Raw genomic sequence first — 18,040 nt, 5'->3', positions numbered from 1 at the left:
ACACACACACACACACACACACACACACACACACACACACAGAGCTGTTGACGCAGCACTCAATTTCTCCCACAAATTACGTCAGTCTTTCAAATGTCTTCCAGTTTTTCTTTGTTGCATTTAGTTATTAAAAGGTGTGTGAGCGGTAGCTTCTTTAAAAAATCTAATTTTACTTTACACACACATTTTTCTTGTAGTTAAAAAAAAAACAAAACAAACAACCATGGAGTCCAGGACTACCTGTAGCAGCAGCAGAGCTGTCGGCGTCGGCCTCCGCCCCGCACACCGACTGCTCCATCTTCTCCTCCGTCCCGCCGCCCGGCTGTGGCTCCGGAGCCGAGGATCCTGTTGGCGCCGCCGCCGCTTCCTCTGCGCCGATGGCTCCCGTTCCCGCCCGCTGTGCAGCGCTTTGCTTAGCGTCGGGCATCGCTCCCCTGGTAGAGAACCAATGCCGCACCAAGTCGCTCGTCAGACCAGTCTTCTCAGCCAGCTCCTTTAACTAGGACAGAGTAATAAAGGTTTTATTAACTAGATGCAGGCGAATGTTAAAGCTGAACACCTCGAGGCTGCAAGGAAGCCATTAGGTTGGTTCTGATTTATCCTTGGTTCAATTTTAAGACTTTTCTTGTTGAGACAGTTATTCACTCTGGTTAGAACATCTTGACTTCTTTCCACTCTCTCTCCGATGTGGAACTGAATCTCTTATTGTGATCCAACTAATTATTTCTTATAATCTAACAGAAAACAAATACTGCATGCAAAGAGTCCTTCCAGATATTGACATGGTGATGACGTGAGAATATTGTGCAGCTCTAATCATTAGAAATGTCGTATATTAAATATTTACTACAGTTGCTTATACCGGGTGTTTTGTTTTGCTACTTTGCTTTAATCAAATAATTTCCGTCATACAGAGGGGACATGGATAATAGATGAGGACGAGAAAGAATGTTTATTAAACCAAAATAAAATACCAAAAGGAGAAACTTTTTTTTTTTTTTTTCTCCATACAAATTAACAAAACTACTACTTGAAGTTTGCGTCTCTGGAGTGGGAGGATAAAAACAGCAAAGAGATGATTTCACTCACAATAAAAACATCTAAAACTTTGCTCTTTCATCAGGAGGTTTTTCTTTTTTTTTCCATGTAGTTCAGTGAACAAAAGACTCATCTCTCTTGAGATAAAAGACGACAGATGAATTTAGGAGGAATCGAGACCTGAGGTGTGTCTTAAACTTCAAAGATCTCAGCAACAAAGGAGCTTCCTGAGAATCCCCTCAGCAAACAGAGCAGCACGGCTCGTATCTGAACAAAACACTTATATACATATATATATATATATATATATATATTTTTAAAACTATCTAAAACATCACTCACTGAGCTAGGGGAGTTTCATGGTACGACGACGACGACAGTTTTACAGCTTCATGGTGCCTAATGTGAACCAACTGCAGTTACTCAAAAACAGAAAAGCATCAGCTACACCTGCTGCTGCAAAAATGACACAGCCTACAGTTTTATTAGACTCACATTATTGTTGATATTTATATAGAGACGAAAACAAAACAAAAAAAATACAGGATGAACACCTGTAAGTTTAGAAAACGCTTTCACAAAACGTTTCACCTCCTTGTTGTTCTGCTCGCTGGTTGGTCAGCTGAGCTGCTCGACCAATTAAAACCAGCGTTACAAACGCAAATAAATCACAGGAATGTTGATCACTTGGGTAGTTAACCTTTGAACTTCTGATTGAAAATCAATTATTATTCAAACTAATAAATGTTGTAACATTATTACTAAACACTATCAAATCCTTTTTTCTTTTTTTTTTACACCATTTGGTTTTTATGCGTCAAATGGAGCTGGGACTTTAACATGCTCATTTTGATTAATTAATTACATTCATTTTGACATGTTAAAACATTTTAATGCAGTTAATCACATTACACATACAGAACTCGTGAGTCAGAAGCTTTTTATACATGCGTTTCTGGTACGCTCATGAATCCGATGCACAAATTAGACGGACGACAAAGCGGCTTTTCCTCATTTGTGCTTCAAAAAGCGATTTGGTGAAAGAAGTTGTGTGAAAGCTGTGCAAACAGGAGGAGAGCAGACGTTCCCAACGACAACGTCCACATTTCTAGTTGTTATAGTAATTATTTTTTCATAGAAATAACATGAAGGTTCAGCTGAATGTGTATATTGGCACTTTGCACCAATCTGATGGTTTAGTGGCCTGAATAATTAAAAACAATACATTTTTGTTGTTGAGCTTACATGCATCTATTTATTCAAAAATGTATGCAAAAAGGGGCTATGAAGTTAAAATTATTGTTTTATTGATATATTGTTTTCGATTGAAGTACAATGAATTTTTAATAATTGCTGATCCTGCAATTAACTTCATAATTTTCTTTTTGGTTTTGTTGGCTCTAGTGTCCGTTTTTTTTTGAGAGTGGTCAGACAGGAAAGTGAGTAATGAGAGAGGGGGGAAGACATGACCTGTACCTGGGAGTCGTCCAGCCTGCCGTGGGCGTCCAGATGGTCCTGCAGGACCTTGGAGCCGTCCCTCTGCAGCTCCTCCTCCAGGGCCAGGTTCTGGTACTCCTCCAGCCACTTCAGCAGCCCGTTCTTCTGGACGTAGCGGGAGTCCCCGAACCAGCGCACCACCTCGGGTCGGGGCAGCCCTGTTCCTGAGATGAGCTCATCGTACTGAGTGGCGCTGGGCCACTGGGTTCGGGCGTAGACTTGCTTTAGCAGGTGGAGCTGCTCCGCCGTCTTCTTCCCTCGGACGGTTGTGGGTTTGGGGGAGTGGGAGGTTTTCTGTGTTGGGGTGGAAGGTTGGGAAGGTTTAGTGGTGGTGGAAGAGGTGGGGCCCTGGGAGGAGGCAGGCGTGCTGCCGGGCTGAGAGCTCGTACTACCAGATCCCTCCCCCTCTGCTTTACTGCTAGCCTCAGTCACCTTCAGCATCTTCAGATTTATTTTGATGGGGTTCACTTTCGGTTCCCCTGAACCGTCATCCCTCTGCCTCTCTTCTCCATCCACCTCCATCTCCTCCTCATCCTCCTTCGGCTCCCGCTCCGCCTCCTCCTTCTTCTTCTCGGCAGCCACTCGCTTCCTCTTCTCAGCAAACCAGCCGTGTATCTCCCGCCGCGTCATCTTGGTCTCAGAGCGCAGCCTGTCCACTTCTTCTCCTGACGGGTCGGCGTTCTGGGCAAAGCTGGCCTCCAGGGCTATCACCTGAGCGTAGCACACGCAAAGAGATGAATATTACTGTCGAAATCATGAGAAGGTTGATTTATTTTAGTTATTTAGTGTTCCCATGTACCGTACTCGTGCACCGATTAAGTAGTCGGAGCTCATTTTGCGTGATTTACTGCATCGACGATGTGAGAGGGATTAGCCAGCCAATCAAACGCAGTCGGGTTTTGGTACAAAGTCTACCAGGATCTCCATGAAGCTTATCAGTGGCAAAGAGAACTCCTACAGATGACACAGCTACCCAAATCATCAATGGTTCTCTGGGTTTCAAATTTCAAATAAAGAGAAAAATGTGCTTTTATCTGAAAAGTCACAGTTAAGGCCTTTTTCTCCCAAGTTAGCTTTTGACCTCGTCTCTGGGTCAGGATGGCTGACCACAAGAAAAGCAGGAGTTGAAGACCAAATGAATCTCTGCTTCAGACACGCTTCAGTTTCTCCAGGATCATGAAAAGTATTTTGCGTGTGTGATTGTTGCGGCCTAAAATGACTGATTTTTGACACCTTTTTCAAAAGCTTTTAGTCAAATTTGCAAATTGTTATTTTGCCTTATTTTTGGCCTGATGTGGTCTTGCAAAAAAGTTTCAATTGCTGCACATAATCTTCCCAAATGACAGAATTTGAACTATTTTAAGTATCTTCTTGAAATGGCACCTTTAATCCATATGAAGTAATGGACATGAAGATTTTGGCAAGTGTTAACATTTAGCGTTTTTTAGGTTTTCTTCTTACCGATTAGGCTTTCCAGAGACATTGTGAAACAGGAAGTGAAATTAGCAGAGGGCTAACGGGATTGGTCAAAATTCAGCAGAGTTGCAGTGAGAGAGAGTTTGGGTCTCACCTGGTGGGGGTCTCTCTCCTTATAGCGGACGGCTGTGAAATCAGGTGAGTGCAACCTGAAGAGCCTCTTGGAAGGAGCTGTGGGCGATGTGGGGGTCTGTGTTGGCGGTGGGCTCTGGGTGGCGGTGCTGGAGCTGTGCTGGGGAGTTTTGGCACCAGAGTTGCTGCTGCTACTTTCCGACAGATCAACGGGGGCGTTACAGCCGGCGGCGCTGCTACCAGGCGTACCTCCGCCATTCCCCGCTCCACCACTGGTCTTACTGTGCCCACCCGTGCTGGAGCGGGAGCTCTTGCAGTTGCGGAAGTGATAGCGTCTGTCGCTGAACCACTTGCGGACCTCGCGCACCGTGAGGCCGGTGAGGCCGATGAGGCGGTCGACCTCCTCCTGGTCGGGCCACTGGCTCACCAGGAAGCTGTCCTTCAGGGTACTGAGCTGCTCCTGGGACTTCTTGCCTTTGTAAAAGCTGGGGTCCAGGAAGGCGCTGGAGGGGGTCCGGGAGCCGGAGCTGCTGCCCGGACCTGCAGGAGTCGGGGAGGAGGACTTGGAGGCAGGGGATGAAGCATCCTCCATTTTGATGGTTGGAGAGTCACAACCAGAAGGATCTGCATCCTCGGTTCCTGCACTGGCCAGGTTGTGATGGTTGCTGCTACCATTAGCATCTTTGCTCTTCAGGTTTTCACAGCTGCTGATGACAGCTTTGTTTTCCGTGGGGGTCTTACTGTCCGTCTGACCCGCGCCGCCGCTGCCCGGTTTACTGTCCGTGTTTCTGGCGCTAGCACGGCTGCTAACATCACTGCTGTTTTTCTCGCTGGAGTTAGCATTAGCACTGCCATGTTTATCATTGACACTGCTTCCCTTAGCGTTGCCATGACTACTGCTTCCAAGGCTAAGGTTGATGACGCCGCCCTCAGTGCTGCTGGTGCCCCCTCCCACAGCTTTACTGCTGCCCACCGTTCCCACCAGCATGCTGGGGCTTTTGTCCGCCACCAGAGCGGCGGCGGGTCGGGCCTGCATCGTGGGCCGAGCCGCCGCCTGGGGCTTCGGCGTGACCGCCAGGGCCACGGGGGCACTGCTGACCTGGATTCCATTTGCCACGACAGGCTGCGTGACGATTACGCCACCTGGGCTGACGAGAGACCCCTGCAGGAACTGAGGGATCCCGGTGGGCCCCAGGGAGGCGGGCAGCACTGTGATGGTGTGTGGCGCCGGGCTATGGTGACTCTGGGTTTGGTTCTGGGAGCTGACCGGCGCCGTCTGGATGATGGTGTTGAACATCTTCCTCCTGGCCTCCTCGATCTCCTCCGGGGACCAGCTGATGCCTTGCTTCAGCCGCTGAGCGGTGAACCAGATCTTGATCTGCTCCTCGGGGAATTTGGTGACCACGGTCAGGTAGCACAGCTCAGCCTTGGTGGGGTACGGGAACTTGCTGAAAGAGGTCTTCAGGAAGGAGGAGGAGTCCATGGAGGCACTGTAGGTGGGGATGCTGCTCAGAGGGATCATCACCTGCAGGGAGAGACGGAAAATCAGTGCGGAGTCGGATTGAACCATACAGGTTTAATCACACTTAGGGCTGGACGACATGGATGAAAAACGTATGAAAATATAAGGGTTTCATATCAGTCGATATCGATAATTATTGATATTATTTTAAATATCTGAAATATTGCTAAAACTAGAGGCATAACCTTTTCCTGTTTCATCCACAACAGGATGAAACTACTCATCCTGATGTTCCTGCAAGTTCCACATTGTTATAGGCTCAGTTGGCTGTTCCAACAAGACAATGATTGTGGAAAAAAATTTACATAATAATAATAATTTGTATTGAGTATATATGACGATGTTTACTTGCAAACTGTTTAAGGCACGTTTTTCAAGCTGGACCTCATTGAAACAAACTTTCCTGTCCAACTTATTTTTGTTGGAATTTTTTTAAGAGCCCACTGATGACCTAAAACACACATCAAACTGTTTTTGCATTAACCCCTTAACGATCACTCCAAAAGCACTTACTTGCAAGTCAATGGGTTCATTGAGGACATCGCTGTTCTCATGAATGTTAAAGGGCTTCCTGAACGGCCGACCCAACCTTCTGACCTCAATCACATTCAAATTGAGTGGATTACTCTTCAAAACCAGATCCGCAGCAGAAAGGCAACAATTTTAAAACGGCTACAGAGGAGTAGCGCAAAGTATTCCACACAAATGTGAGATTTCAAATTATCTGACCTAAATGTTGTTTTTAATTCACTGTTGTGTTTTCATACCATCCTGGAATATTGTTTATATTATAAAACCCATAATTAAAAAAAGGAATAAAATGTACGTTTCCTTTCACTGATGATTGCATATAATCCGTTTACTTGAATGGTAAATTGCGCAACACTGACACAAAAGCCAATTCGTACCTTGGGAAGATTTTGCGAGGATGAGGACGAAGAAGCGGAAGAAGCAGTAGAGGAAGCTGTGATGGGTGCAGAATGGTGAAGACTTCGGTTCTGAGCTACAGAAACAACCTGAAAGGAATTTAAAAACACAATTAATAAAGTAAATCCACTTAAAACAAATTTAAAAAAAGCATCAGTATCCGGGCCACCTGTGTGATGGGCGTCTTCAGAAGGGGTAACCCCGTAGAGCCGTTGACAATCTGGATGGCCGAGGGCAGGGTGGTCTTGCTCGTTCCGTTGTGGACGATCGTGGAGACGTGGGTGACTGTAACAGCAGAAGATTCCTTTCTTTCAGACTCCCTGGATATGGAGGCAGAATGCACGTCCGAGGCGGGCTCGTCTGACACCGAGTGAGACACCACAATCCTTTTGGGTTCAGATTTGCCCTTCAGCATCCTCATGATTGGCGTCTTAGTGATGGAGATTTCGCTGTCCCTGCACAGCTCCGTCCCTATCAGCAGGTTCTGCTCCACCACCGCCCTCCTCTCCCTCCTCCTCAGCTGCAGGGTGGTATTCAAAGTGCTGGGGTGGACCCTGGCGTTGTGCAAAGCTAGCCCCTCAAACTTTGGCGCCGAAACGCCGCAGCTCATGCAGACGAAGCCAGGGTCCGCCCTAAAGTCCGGGTGCCCCGTGTAGACGTGATCTAGGAACAGGTTGAGGTCGTGAGTTTCAAAATTGCACAGCTTGCAAGTGTAAATGCCACCGTCCTTATCTGCATCCCCCGCCTCCTGTTTCGGGTCGCTGCTGGCGTCCAAAGGGCTGCGTCTGTCGCCTCCAGAAACCCTGGAGTGACGGAGCGGAACCGGAGAGTCCCGCTCCGCCTCCTCCACAGAGCGGATGACCTTACTGGGGATCATGCAGGGTGTAGTGGACTTCCGTTTGCTGGCCATGGTGAGACCAGAGGGACAGGAGGTGGGGGGGGAGGGGGTCAAATGGCTGAGGGGCTGAGAGAGAGAAGATGGATTCCTCCTTCACTATCGACCAGACATGGGGGAAGGAGAGTGGACGGGCTCGTCCATAAGTCCCTGAGTGATTCTCTGCAGAGGTTTTAGTAGAATCCTGAAAAAGAAAGGAGAGAAAATGAAAATATCTGAGATCACCTGGAATTTAGACAAGAAGATAGGCGAACAAAAATAAAAGGATTTCTTACAGAAGTTTCAGGTAATATCTGGATCTTCAGGGTAAAAAGAACATCTTTAAGGTATTAAAGCCAAAAGTAAGGGTAAACTTTTCTGTCCCCTGGAACTCAATCTCATTTATGATGCTATTCAGTCTCAGTCTGCCTCCTCACTGCAGGGCTTTTGGGAGAGCCCCTGTCCCACCCCTACTACTCCCCTCCCCCATGCTGCTGCGTCTCACTTCCTCTCTTTCAGACACACCCCCACAGAGACTGTGAGCTGTGAGCCTCTGAAGTGGCACTAAACACATTTCCAAGCACTTTGAATATATTTTTCTTTGAAATTTGCTGCTCAATACAGCTGGGAACTTGACAATGAAGCAACACAGAATTTCATCAAATATTTCCTGGAAAGCCACATTCCTGAGCAACCAGGACCAACAGCAACACACCTGCATCTCAAAAAAAATAAAATAAAATAAATAAAATCGTCCCACGTCCAGAGTCCGGGTCTTTACGGGGAGATGGCGTAGCTTCCTGTGGAGTGGAGGGGTTCGCTCCTCCCTTTCTCTCCACCTAACATGGAGGCAACGATGCAGGATTGAAGGACGGCTCTAGGGCAATTACTCTCCCAGCCATTCTGCCCTGACATGACATCTCATGCAGAGCACGAGAAACTCACCGAGCCTCCTCAGTTGAAACGTAGAACAGCGTTTCTTGGTGCAAAAACACATTCCTTAAACACTGTTAAACACTGAACACAAAATTCACCTAATAGAAGAGGCTCCAAACTGAAACAAGATGCAAACCTCTTCCTGCAACGTATTTGTGCCAAGGTGTGAAAGAAACCAAGATTGCATGTGGTCATTAAATAAACCCCTCCTTTTCTGGTTGCATATCTCTTTCTCTAATTGCAAACCTGCTGCTTTTCTCTGCACCTACAACGGCATGAGTAAATGCTTGGTTTGCCCCACACATGGGTCATGGTACATTAGCTCGGCGCTCAGTTAACCCCCACAGGACTGGGGTGTGACACAACGTACAAAGAGTTCACTTTGACTCAGGCACCAGAACGAAGTCAGCCTCCAAGATTTAACTTAAAAGAAATAAATCTGCATTAAAGGAGGACTCTTTGGCCCTTTTAAAAGGTAAATAAGGGGTCAGTGTGTGTGTGTGTGTGTGTGTGTGTGTGCGCGCGCGCGCTTGCATGTGTGTGAGGGGTTAACAGGCGATTGAGGTTTGCCTCTGAGGGAACGTGATGCCCCCTCTTCCCCCCTTCTTCCACCCCACTGAGAGCAGCAACTGCCCTCGGTTTGAGCCGCCGTCTGCCCCTCCTACCTAGACCCCCACCCCAACCACCACTGCCATTCAGTTCTGCATCAGGGGGCACCGCTCTGCCAAGCCAGGCTGGTCACATGACCAACACAATGGCTTATGGGTGGGCAGTCGCAGTCATCCATCACGTGGTTGTGCTGGGTGTGGGTGGCAGGCGAGAGTAGAGAGAGAGAGAGCGAACGGTAGATGCTGATGATGGTGGGGGGATGGGCAGGCCGTTTGGGGTGGGGGGTGTGTGTGTGTGGGGGGGGTGATGGTGGTGTTAACTATCGTGAAGGAATCACTGAGGTGTTTCAGTGAGGAATTTTCCTTCATGATACCCCCCGCCCCACCATCTCCACCACTGCAACCAGTCTACCCCCGCACTTCCGAGCCCCCGTCGAGCTCCGAGGTTCAGTCACACACTGTTTCCCTCCCTCCCTCCCTCCCTCCCCACCTCGCTGTGAAGCCTGGAATGTTCTGCCAATGGACACAACCTGGAGCTCATGAAAACCAGCTTACAGTGTCTTTCGAAACCGAACCGACGAGTTTAAAACAGATCAAGAGACATCACTTCACTCAGGTGACGGCTGAAACAAAGTCCCCTGACCTCACATCAGCTTTTGCTTGGGCAACTTCGGTCGACTTGAACACCAATTCTGTGCGTCGACATTCACCGACTGACCATCCTAGCCATGATGGCAATGCGGATGTGTTTTATGTGACACCGTCAACGTTTGTATGTGTGAATTTCCTGTGAGGTTGAGAGTAAAGTGCAGGGAGGTGGGTGTGTGTGTGTGTGTGTGTGCATGTGCATGAAACGTGCGGGGGTGGGTGTCTGCATGCCTGTGTGAAGCCTGTTTACGAAGGTGGTGAGGCTGACATTTTTTACTGTGCAAGAGATCACACGTCTCCCAGTCCCTCACACACACACGCGCGCACACGCACACACACACACATAAAAACAAAGTCTTAAATGTCTGAGTTTGAAACTAGAGATGCATCGAGAGGATGAGATTGGGTCTATTTTTTTCCTTGATTGGCTCAGATCGGAAATCAATAAGTGAAATAGAGAAGAAAAAAACTTTTTTTTTAATTTTTTTTCATTAAAAAAAACAGATTAAAACTGATAAATACCTCCATACCCTAAGTTCAAAAACTACCAATGCACAAAGTCAACAAGAGAGTAGAATAAACACAAATTTCCCCTCGATTGGCTCTGATCTTTGATAAGTGAAGTACTTTCCTTTGCCCAATAAATGAAACAAAGCTAAAGTCTGTGAATGCATCAAGAGAATGAACTTCTATGCACATTTTTTCAATGTTATTAAAAGATCCAGTTTAAGTAGTAGTGTTAAGTAATACTTAAACTTTTACTGCTTTGTAGTTTAAGTATTATTTCCTTTGTTTTCTATTGGGTTGCTAGCAGCTACCACTGACAAAAACAAAAGACAAAATAACAGATATTTTATCTTTGTGTGTCACCAGGTTCCAGAAAAAGTCTGGTCTTTTTAAAACCAAAGGCATCTTCGCTTTAGCAGAGTATGACGCCAAATAATCAGCTCACCTGAGTAATGCTGCAGCTGATCACCTGAGATTACAGATGCTGCTCTAGGATCTGTGCAGGGAAACAAACCTTACCCTAATGAGTGTTCTGCACAGGCCTTTCCTCGGCTGCTCCCATTTTATTCCTCCCTCTTCCCCCTCCTGCTGTTCCCTCACCCCGCCTCCCTCTCCGAACAAGTTTGGCACTCGGAGACAGGTCGACAGCGGCACTGGTGTGTTACTGTCCCCATGGCAACCACCTCCTAGCCCCCCCGCCTTCTCTCACCAGCTCACTTCTCTAAAGCACACGCATGTGGGTAAACACACACGCGCACATGCACACACACACAGAGAGATCTCCTGTGCCATGCAGTCCCAGGCCAGAGTGGGGCTTGTTTGTTCCACACACCCCTCAGAGTGGTATTTGGAGAGTCCCTGCCCTGCTCCTATTTCAGTGCAGCTTCCCGCACCGAGTGTTCCCGTCTCTCCAATAGGTGTGGCTGCCGTCTCCATTGGCCGGAGCCGACGGCGTCTCTTCCTGTCAGGGTTGTGTCCAGACATCTGCCATCCTGCCCCTGTGCCCCCCTCCCCCCCTCTCTCCCCCACAGCACTCTGTGGTCCTGCAGGGGCCTCGGTCACACAGGGTTGCTATGTTCTACGCTGCAAGAGCTACGCCAGATGCTATCTTACTCATTCAGGGGAGGAGGGCCCTAAAAACGGCCTCAAACCCCAAGTGTGTTCCAACCAATTATCAAGACTGCACTAACGCGGCGGCATACACCCGGTTCCACCTTCCAGTGTCTGTCTCTACGTCCTCCGCCATGTTTTTCTTTGTCTTAGTACAAGATAAAAGTGCTTGTTTCAGCTACTGTCTCCCACCATAAACCAGCACCTTTCAGCTAACCTCCAGCTGTCAATCACGCTCGCATCATGTGTGCATCTCGACTTGTGTCTTCCACAACAATCGGGAAACCGCAATTACAGCGTTCCTACATCGTCCTTCCTTCCTTCCCTCGGATCCCTGAGTGTCAATGTGGGCTGCTCCTCGGGTCAGAGAGAGGATGGGCTGCGTGGGCTGCACCGCTGTGGCTGCTGCCGCTGCATGGATTTAAACTGGACTGCTGAGAGGGGAGGGAGAGAAACATGGCGGTTGCTCTTTGTAGTCCAACCTAAAATGGCCGACATCACAGGCTGTTCCCCAGTCCAGCAGACTGAAGAGAATGCGATGATCCAAACCAGTCGGATACAGGCCCTGTCGGGTTTTTCTTGGTCATAACTGGTAAGAAGTTAATTATAAATCACATGGTTGGATACAGGAAAGACAAAGCGACTCAACTCGCCTGACGCAGTCAGAACATTTCTCATGTTAACCGATTCATTAGAAGAGTTATTAGCTAAATAAATCTGGAGCTACTCAGGCAAAAATAAAGCAGCCTGTAGAGCAAAGTGGCCATAGCGAGGGCGGAAGCAATTAATCGGATAAATTTATCAATAAATTATTATTTCAATAATCGACTAATCGTTCCCTGGAGCATACATAAAAAAGGCTATCTGCTGACAAAAACAACACACTTAGAGCAGTAGTTAAGCCAAAATTATCCAAAGAATGTCTTCATTTCACAATCAAGATAAAAAAAAGAAACACATTTTGCTAAGTGCCTTTTACTACTGAATTTTTAATTGGTTAATTCAAAACAACAGTCAACAGATCAGCCCTATGCTGTGTTGACATTGAGTCAAGCAGAAAGGGTTGAGCTTTTCACATGTTGATGTTAAAAGTATTTTCAGCTGCAAATGGATCCTTTGCTACAAATGATCAAGCATGCAGTAAGGAAAGACTTTTGTATCGAATTTTAGGCAAGTTTTTTTTTTTTTTTTGTGTCTCTTTTTGTCTTTTCTTGTGTTTTTCTTGTGTATAAAAAGGGTTTAGTTGGTTAGGCAAAAATTTTGCCCATTTTTCGTTTTTTTTTTTTTTTTATCATATTAATTGGTTGAATAGTAAAAGACAAAAATAATCATTAGCTGCAGCCCTAGTTTTAACATTACTTTATATACCATTGGATTTGGTAAATTAAACCACAGCATCAAAGACAGCAGCGAGGGAATAGCACAAATATGGAAAGCCATATTGTATTCTAACTGTGTTAAACCTAAGGTTAAACTGGGCTGCGTGTTACTGAATCTTTCTATAGGATTGGACTGTATCAGATTAATACATTATGGACATGAACTGGACCTGCAGTTTTTATAAAATGCCTTGAGATTTTTATGTCCTACAGGAAGAACATGAAACATAATTCTAGTTACACACCAAGATGAGACACAGCACCAACGCGACCTTTTTCTTTTGTGAGAATCAAACTCAGTTTAGTTACAGTTTGTCACTTCCACAACACCGCCATTTGTTTTGCTATGTTGTTGTAAATTGTTACATAACTTAGATCAAATCTAACCTCCCACAAACCAGCTTCCAAACGCACACGCCTCTCGTGACGTCACATAAGGCAACCGATTGTGGGGGTTTTTGTTGTTAATTTGACACTTTATTTTTAATCCAATTCCTCATTTAAATGTGTTTATTTGTATTCTGTGCAGCTGCAGCGAAGTCCTTTAGCTCTATTTGACAACACTGCCTTTGAAAGAAAGATTTGGCAACAATAAAACAAACGTAAGCAGTTTGTGAAGAGAAGGGGAGCACATTGGAATAGGACGCTTCACATTATATGCCAACTTCTGTCAAAAGTCGTTTGTCTCCGACAGTGTTTCCTAACGCCAGATGATCAGCCCGTTTCTTTTTAAAGAGGCAGCAAGAGATCAGGTGGTGACCGGAGTCGCCCAACTTCTAGCTTCATCAGCTCCGACCACTGGAGGTCAGATGAAAACTCAAAAATGTTACGTTTTTCTGAGAACATCAACACTTCCCAGTATGGAAGTTACTACTGAGCGAAAAGGACTCCAAGTGTGCTCTTTTTCATAAGTGATGTGAGCTGTTTAAGAATGAGACTGTATTTTCTGTTATCGAGACAGGTCTGTTATTCAGTCAAGCTGCTGGAGAGATCAAAACTTTCAGAGGATAACAGCAAGGTTTAACAGAATAAAGCGGTTGATTTGTTTTTAATCCATATAAAAACCATATTTTAAAGTGGAAATCATTACCCAGCTGTGTTTCTAATGTCAATTTAATTTTAAAAAAAAATTGCACACCACTGGACAGTTATTACGAGTTCAACATATTTTCTCGCATGATTGATAAGTTGATCCACCTCAAGCTTTTCATGAGTCCTTATTTTCATCAGCAATAACGAGGCAAGCGGCCACTACTGAGAGTGGACCGTTGGTGATAAACAGAAAGCTGGATTAAGCTGTGCGTCGAACCTGAGACTCACGTGGACGTCAGACACAAATTAGCTTCCTGGGAAAGCTTTGGTCTAATCCTAGGAGTGACACACACTAATGACAACACTATCAAGATAAACAGAAATGCACAGACCAGGCTTTTCTTGGTCGACAGCAATATCCGGTTTCCTTTGAGATCTGACCTGCTGGTTCTGGTCATTTTTATATCTAAAGGGCTAAAACACAGTAAAGGGAAAGGTGTGCTGCAGATTTCACTAAGATAAATAGCAGTTTTCACCATCAGAAAGCAAATGTTAATCTCTGCTTATGCATCATAGCCTCCATGACATTATCTAATTTTTAGTCAACCCATTAAGTGCATAAAAAATAAATGTTGGTTGACGTCATACTCTGAAAAGGATTTGAGTTCTAAGTTGGGATGAAGTTAATCAATACGAAAGAAAACGTCAATTTATTTTTCTGTTCCTCACTTTAGTACTGTGTAGTAGTTAAAAGTGCTTTATAAATAAAAGATGGACTGCAATGTTTATTTCAGAAACAACTAACGAGACCCAATTAGGGGGAAAATGGCCGATTACGATCTCTAATGATAAACAATCACTTGAACGCTTCATGAAATAATAAAAATAAACATTGCTGCTTATTGTTTGTGAACTCTGGGTCAGTCTTGATTAAAACTAAAGTCGGTCTGAGCCAAAATATAACTTTTTATAAACTGTAAAATCCTTTTATGGTTCACAGAGGAAAACGGAGAGAGGGGTGCTTGGGACGGCTGTGATTTCTAATTTCTATTGTGATGAAATACTGATTAGGGGAAAAATTTGGGAATATTTTTCTAACAGGTTTGAGATTTAACGTAAACAGAAAACGTATATTTACTACTTCTATGAAATAGTATTTTCTAGAAATGCAGTGCTGGTGTGAAAAAGTGTCTCGACGAGTCCCTGAGCGCAGCAGCTTTAAACGTATCCGAAAATGATGCATCTTCCGCTCAACTTAAGGCGGAGTAATCCCCAACTTAATTCGCTCATGTGCATTATTAAGGGTTGCAAGCAGTGTAGCCAATTCAGATCGGAGAAAAGAGGCGAGCCCCCAGAGTACCCCCCCAAAAAACTACACCGTCTCTCTCTTTTTCCCACCCCCGTCGGCTGTCGCCATTTTAAGCAGGCGACATGCAGCTGGCCAGCGCTGCTGAGCCAAAGCCCACAAAGGTGAGGCTTTCCCTCAGCTCGGATAAGTTTTAGTTGAGATGAAACACTGAAATAGATGAGTATCAACAAACCACACTCACCTCGCTTTGTTGGATCTCACTGTGCGCAGTGAACGTTCTTTAAAAATAAAAAGTTTACATTGATACGGGCTCACACAGGAGCCACTAACGGACTTCACTGATGGCAACTTATAGGTGTAAGACCCCTCCGTCCATCGGCTGCAGACAAACGTGACACCCGGCGTCCGGACGGCGACACTCCGTCTTGGGTTCGTGTTTAATTCGCCAGGCTCGGCTCGGCTCTGCTCTGTCTCGGTGTTGGAGCAGACAGCGGAGGGGAGGAAAATACGACGGACGTACCGAGGGAAGAGACGCACACGTGACGCAGACGTCACTGACGGTTGAGTTGGCGTGAGGGCTCGAGCTCGGAGATGCGGAGTGAGAGAAAGTGAGTCAGATTCACCGTCTCGACCCTGACCCTGCGGAACCTGTGCTCTGAACTCCTCGTGAAGTGTCTCTAAGAGGAGCAGAAACTAACAGAGTTGCGGATTAGCGTGATGTTCAAGCAGCTCACACCTGTCCCCCTCCTCTCAGGTAACTTCTCTTAAAGGGATAGTCCCCAAAAGACACCCCGAACTATAAAATCCTGATTATATCTGACTGCGGTAAATTCTGCAACTAATAAACCAGTTCAACAACAGATTTAGCTTTAAAAAAAACAAAAAACTCTACGCTTCATATTCTTTTGACATGGCAAAAATATCCCCGTAATATTTAAATCATATCTGACAGAATGGTCTCAAAAGTATTCGCACCATCAACCTTTCCGCATTGCGTGACATCATAACAACTGATGTCAGTTATTGGGACCTTTTATGCTAGCAATTATGAGAATACCCTTTTGCTGCACATAAAAGTCTTTTGTTTTGTTTTTTTTCCTGTTGGCTCTGCACATATACAGCTTGAACTTTTGCCCCTTTTTTTGTTCAAAAATGCCTCTCCTCAGTCAGTGTGGGCACTGACTGATTATCTGTGAACATCAGTTTCCAAGTTTTTCCACAACTTCTCATTTTAATTTATGTCTGGACTTTGACTAGGCCATTCTGATAGATGACTACTCTTTGATCTTAACTATTCCAATGTGGTTCTGGCAGTATGTTTGGTTTACTGTACAGACTTTCTTCCAGGATTATCCTGTGTTTAGCTGTATTCACCCATTGTAACTAACTTCTTTGCCTCTGCTGAAAAAATGCATCTCCACAGTCCTTAGGTTGGCAGTGTGCTTTTCTACTTAAAAGCATACTTTACAAAAACTTAGTTTTTTCATGACTGAATCATGATATTATACTTTAATAATATTTTATAACCTAACTCAATATTTTATGACCTAAGAAAAGAAAGAGTGATCATTCTTTTCTCACTATTTTCACAATAGTTAAACAACTGATTCAATGCAAAAGAGGGCAAGTTATAAAGTGGTTAATGCATAAATGTGTTATTTCAGTTGCATAACCATTATTTTGAAAATCCCAACCAAATGTAACAAGCATATAAACTGATAACTAAACCAACCCTCATTTATCTAATTACATAAGAGTATCAAGATAAAACATTTGTTATAGAATATTTTTAGATCCAATACCTCAGGTACAATGTTCTGTACCTGAGTACTTGTACCTGAGTCAAAGTGATTTAAGTAAGTCTAGCCAAATAAAATGTGTAAAAATAATCAACAGTTTTAATCATGAATTCAAGTTAAAATTAGACAAGCTAAAAGTGTTCTATGAAGTGCTTCTGTTTACATTAACTTCAAATGACTCTTGATCAGGGCTAAACAATATTTTAAATATTATTCTTTTCATGCTTATTGGCAATCATGGAAATGTAGAGAGTCGCTAAAGTTGTGTATCAGATTCCCCCATTTTACTGTTAAGATAGATTGCCACATGTTGCACATCATTTTCATTCCCCAGGCCATTACCGTCAGGGAAGAGCATCCTCCTGTCAATCAAAACGATTCACCAGTGACCTCTCAGAACAATGTTACATTGATTTGTTATAGGCCATAAATGGACAGTAAATGTGTCGTGAATCATGGTGGCAGCGTCACCATTCTGTGTGTTTTCTTTAATTTATGTCATTATGGGATGGATATTAAAAGGTTATTACACTTTAAAATATAGCATTACTTTTTTAAATCTGAAAATATGTTTTGATATAATTTATTATCAGCCCCAAGAATAAAATAGTTATAGTGACACAAATATCAGTAATCACTTCTCAAGGCTAATTTTTTTTTGTTAGTTGTTGACTTTTTGTCATTATATGAAGGGTATGTTTGAATACCTAACAGAAAAAAAAATAATTAAATTTATTTATAATTTATATGTCCTTTTTCAGAATAACAGTGTTCATTTCAGTTCAAGTGAGTTTAATTCAATTCATTCCAATTTAATTTAAAGCAATTCAAAATACTTCATTAATTCCCAAGAGAAATTAATTGTAGTTTTCACTCTCATTTCTTCAAAGGGTAATGGCTTCAATAAGAAATTCAATGATTACGTCGGACTCATTTGTTAATAGACTCTAGAATCACCCGTTTGTAGTCACACTAATTTATTTTATTGATTAATCAATGCTCCTATTACCCACCCATCAGTACAGACAGGATTTGGCATGCGTTTTTGCTTGTTTGTTTTGAACTTTAAACTTGTATTTCATTTTCCAAACCACACAGTAATACTGAACTGGCTAATACTTAAAGCTGAAGCTGTCTCAGAAAAAGGAGCAGAGACATGGTACCATGGTTATAAAATGTGTAAAATTCTGGTTATAAAAGGCTAAGGAAAGAAGCAAAGTTGAATGTAAACAAACATGAAATTAGTACCTACTTAAAAAGAAATTTGATCTGAATCCAGCGTCCTACAGCGACTCAACATTGATGT

At 44.2% G+C, this 18,040-nt stretch overlaps 1 protein-coding gene across 4 annotated transcripts in view; it reads right to left on the bottom strand.

Annotated features, from left to right (window-relative positions):
- Positions 1-18,040, bottom strand: part of zhx3b (zinc fingers and homeoboxes 3b) — a 29,599-nt gene that overhangs the window by 1,789 nt on the left and 9,770 nt on the right. Inside the window, exons 1-7 of one of the 4 annotated variants that reach the window (XM_007557671.2) lie at positions 15,177-15,692; positions 6,702-7,611; positions 6,514-6,621; positions 4,106-5,608; positions 2,968-3,246; positions 2,515-2,829; positions 241-499 (exon numbers count right to left, since the gene is read on the bottom strand). In XM_007557671.2, the coding sequence (XP_007557733.1) occupies positions 241-499; positions 2,515-2,829; positions 2,968-3,246; positions 4,106-5,608; positions 6,514-6,621; positions 6,702-7,442 (3,205 nt within the window). In that variant the 5' untranslated portion in view covers positions 7,443-7,611; positions 15,177-15,692. Of the gene's footprint in view, positions 1-240; positions 500-2,514; positions 3,247-4,105; positions 5,609-6,513; positions 6,622-6,701; positions 7,612-15,176; positions 15,693-18,040 lie in introns of those variants that run through there. The other 3 variants (XM_007557672.2, XM_016674111.1, XM_016674110.1) reach the window with 3 other exon arrangements.

This window comes from Poecilia formosa, unplaced genomic scaffold (assembly GCF_000485575.1).
Source record: "Poecilia formosa unplaced genomic scaffold, Poecilia_formosa-5.1.2 Scaffold90, whole genome shotgun sequence".
NCBI lineage: Eukaryota > Metazoa > Chordata > Actinopteri > Cyprinodontiformes > Poeciliidae > Poecilia > Poecilia formosa.
Note: the sequence above shows the minus strand (reverse complement) of the source record. Positions and strands in the feature narration are given on the sequence as shown.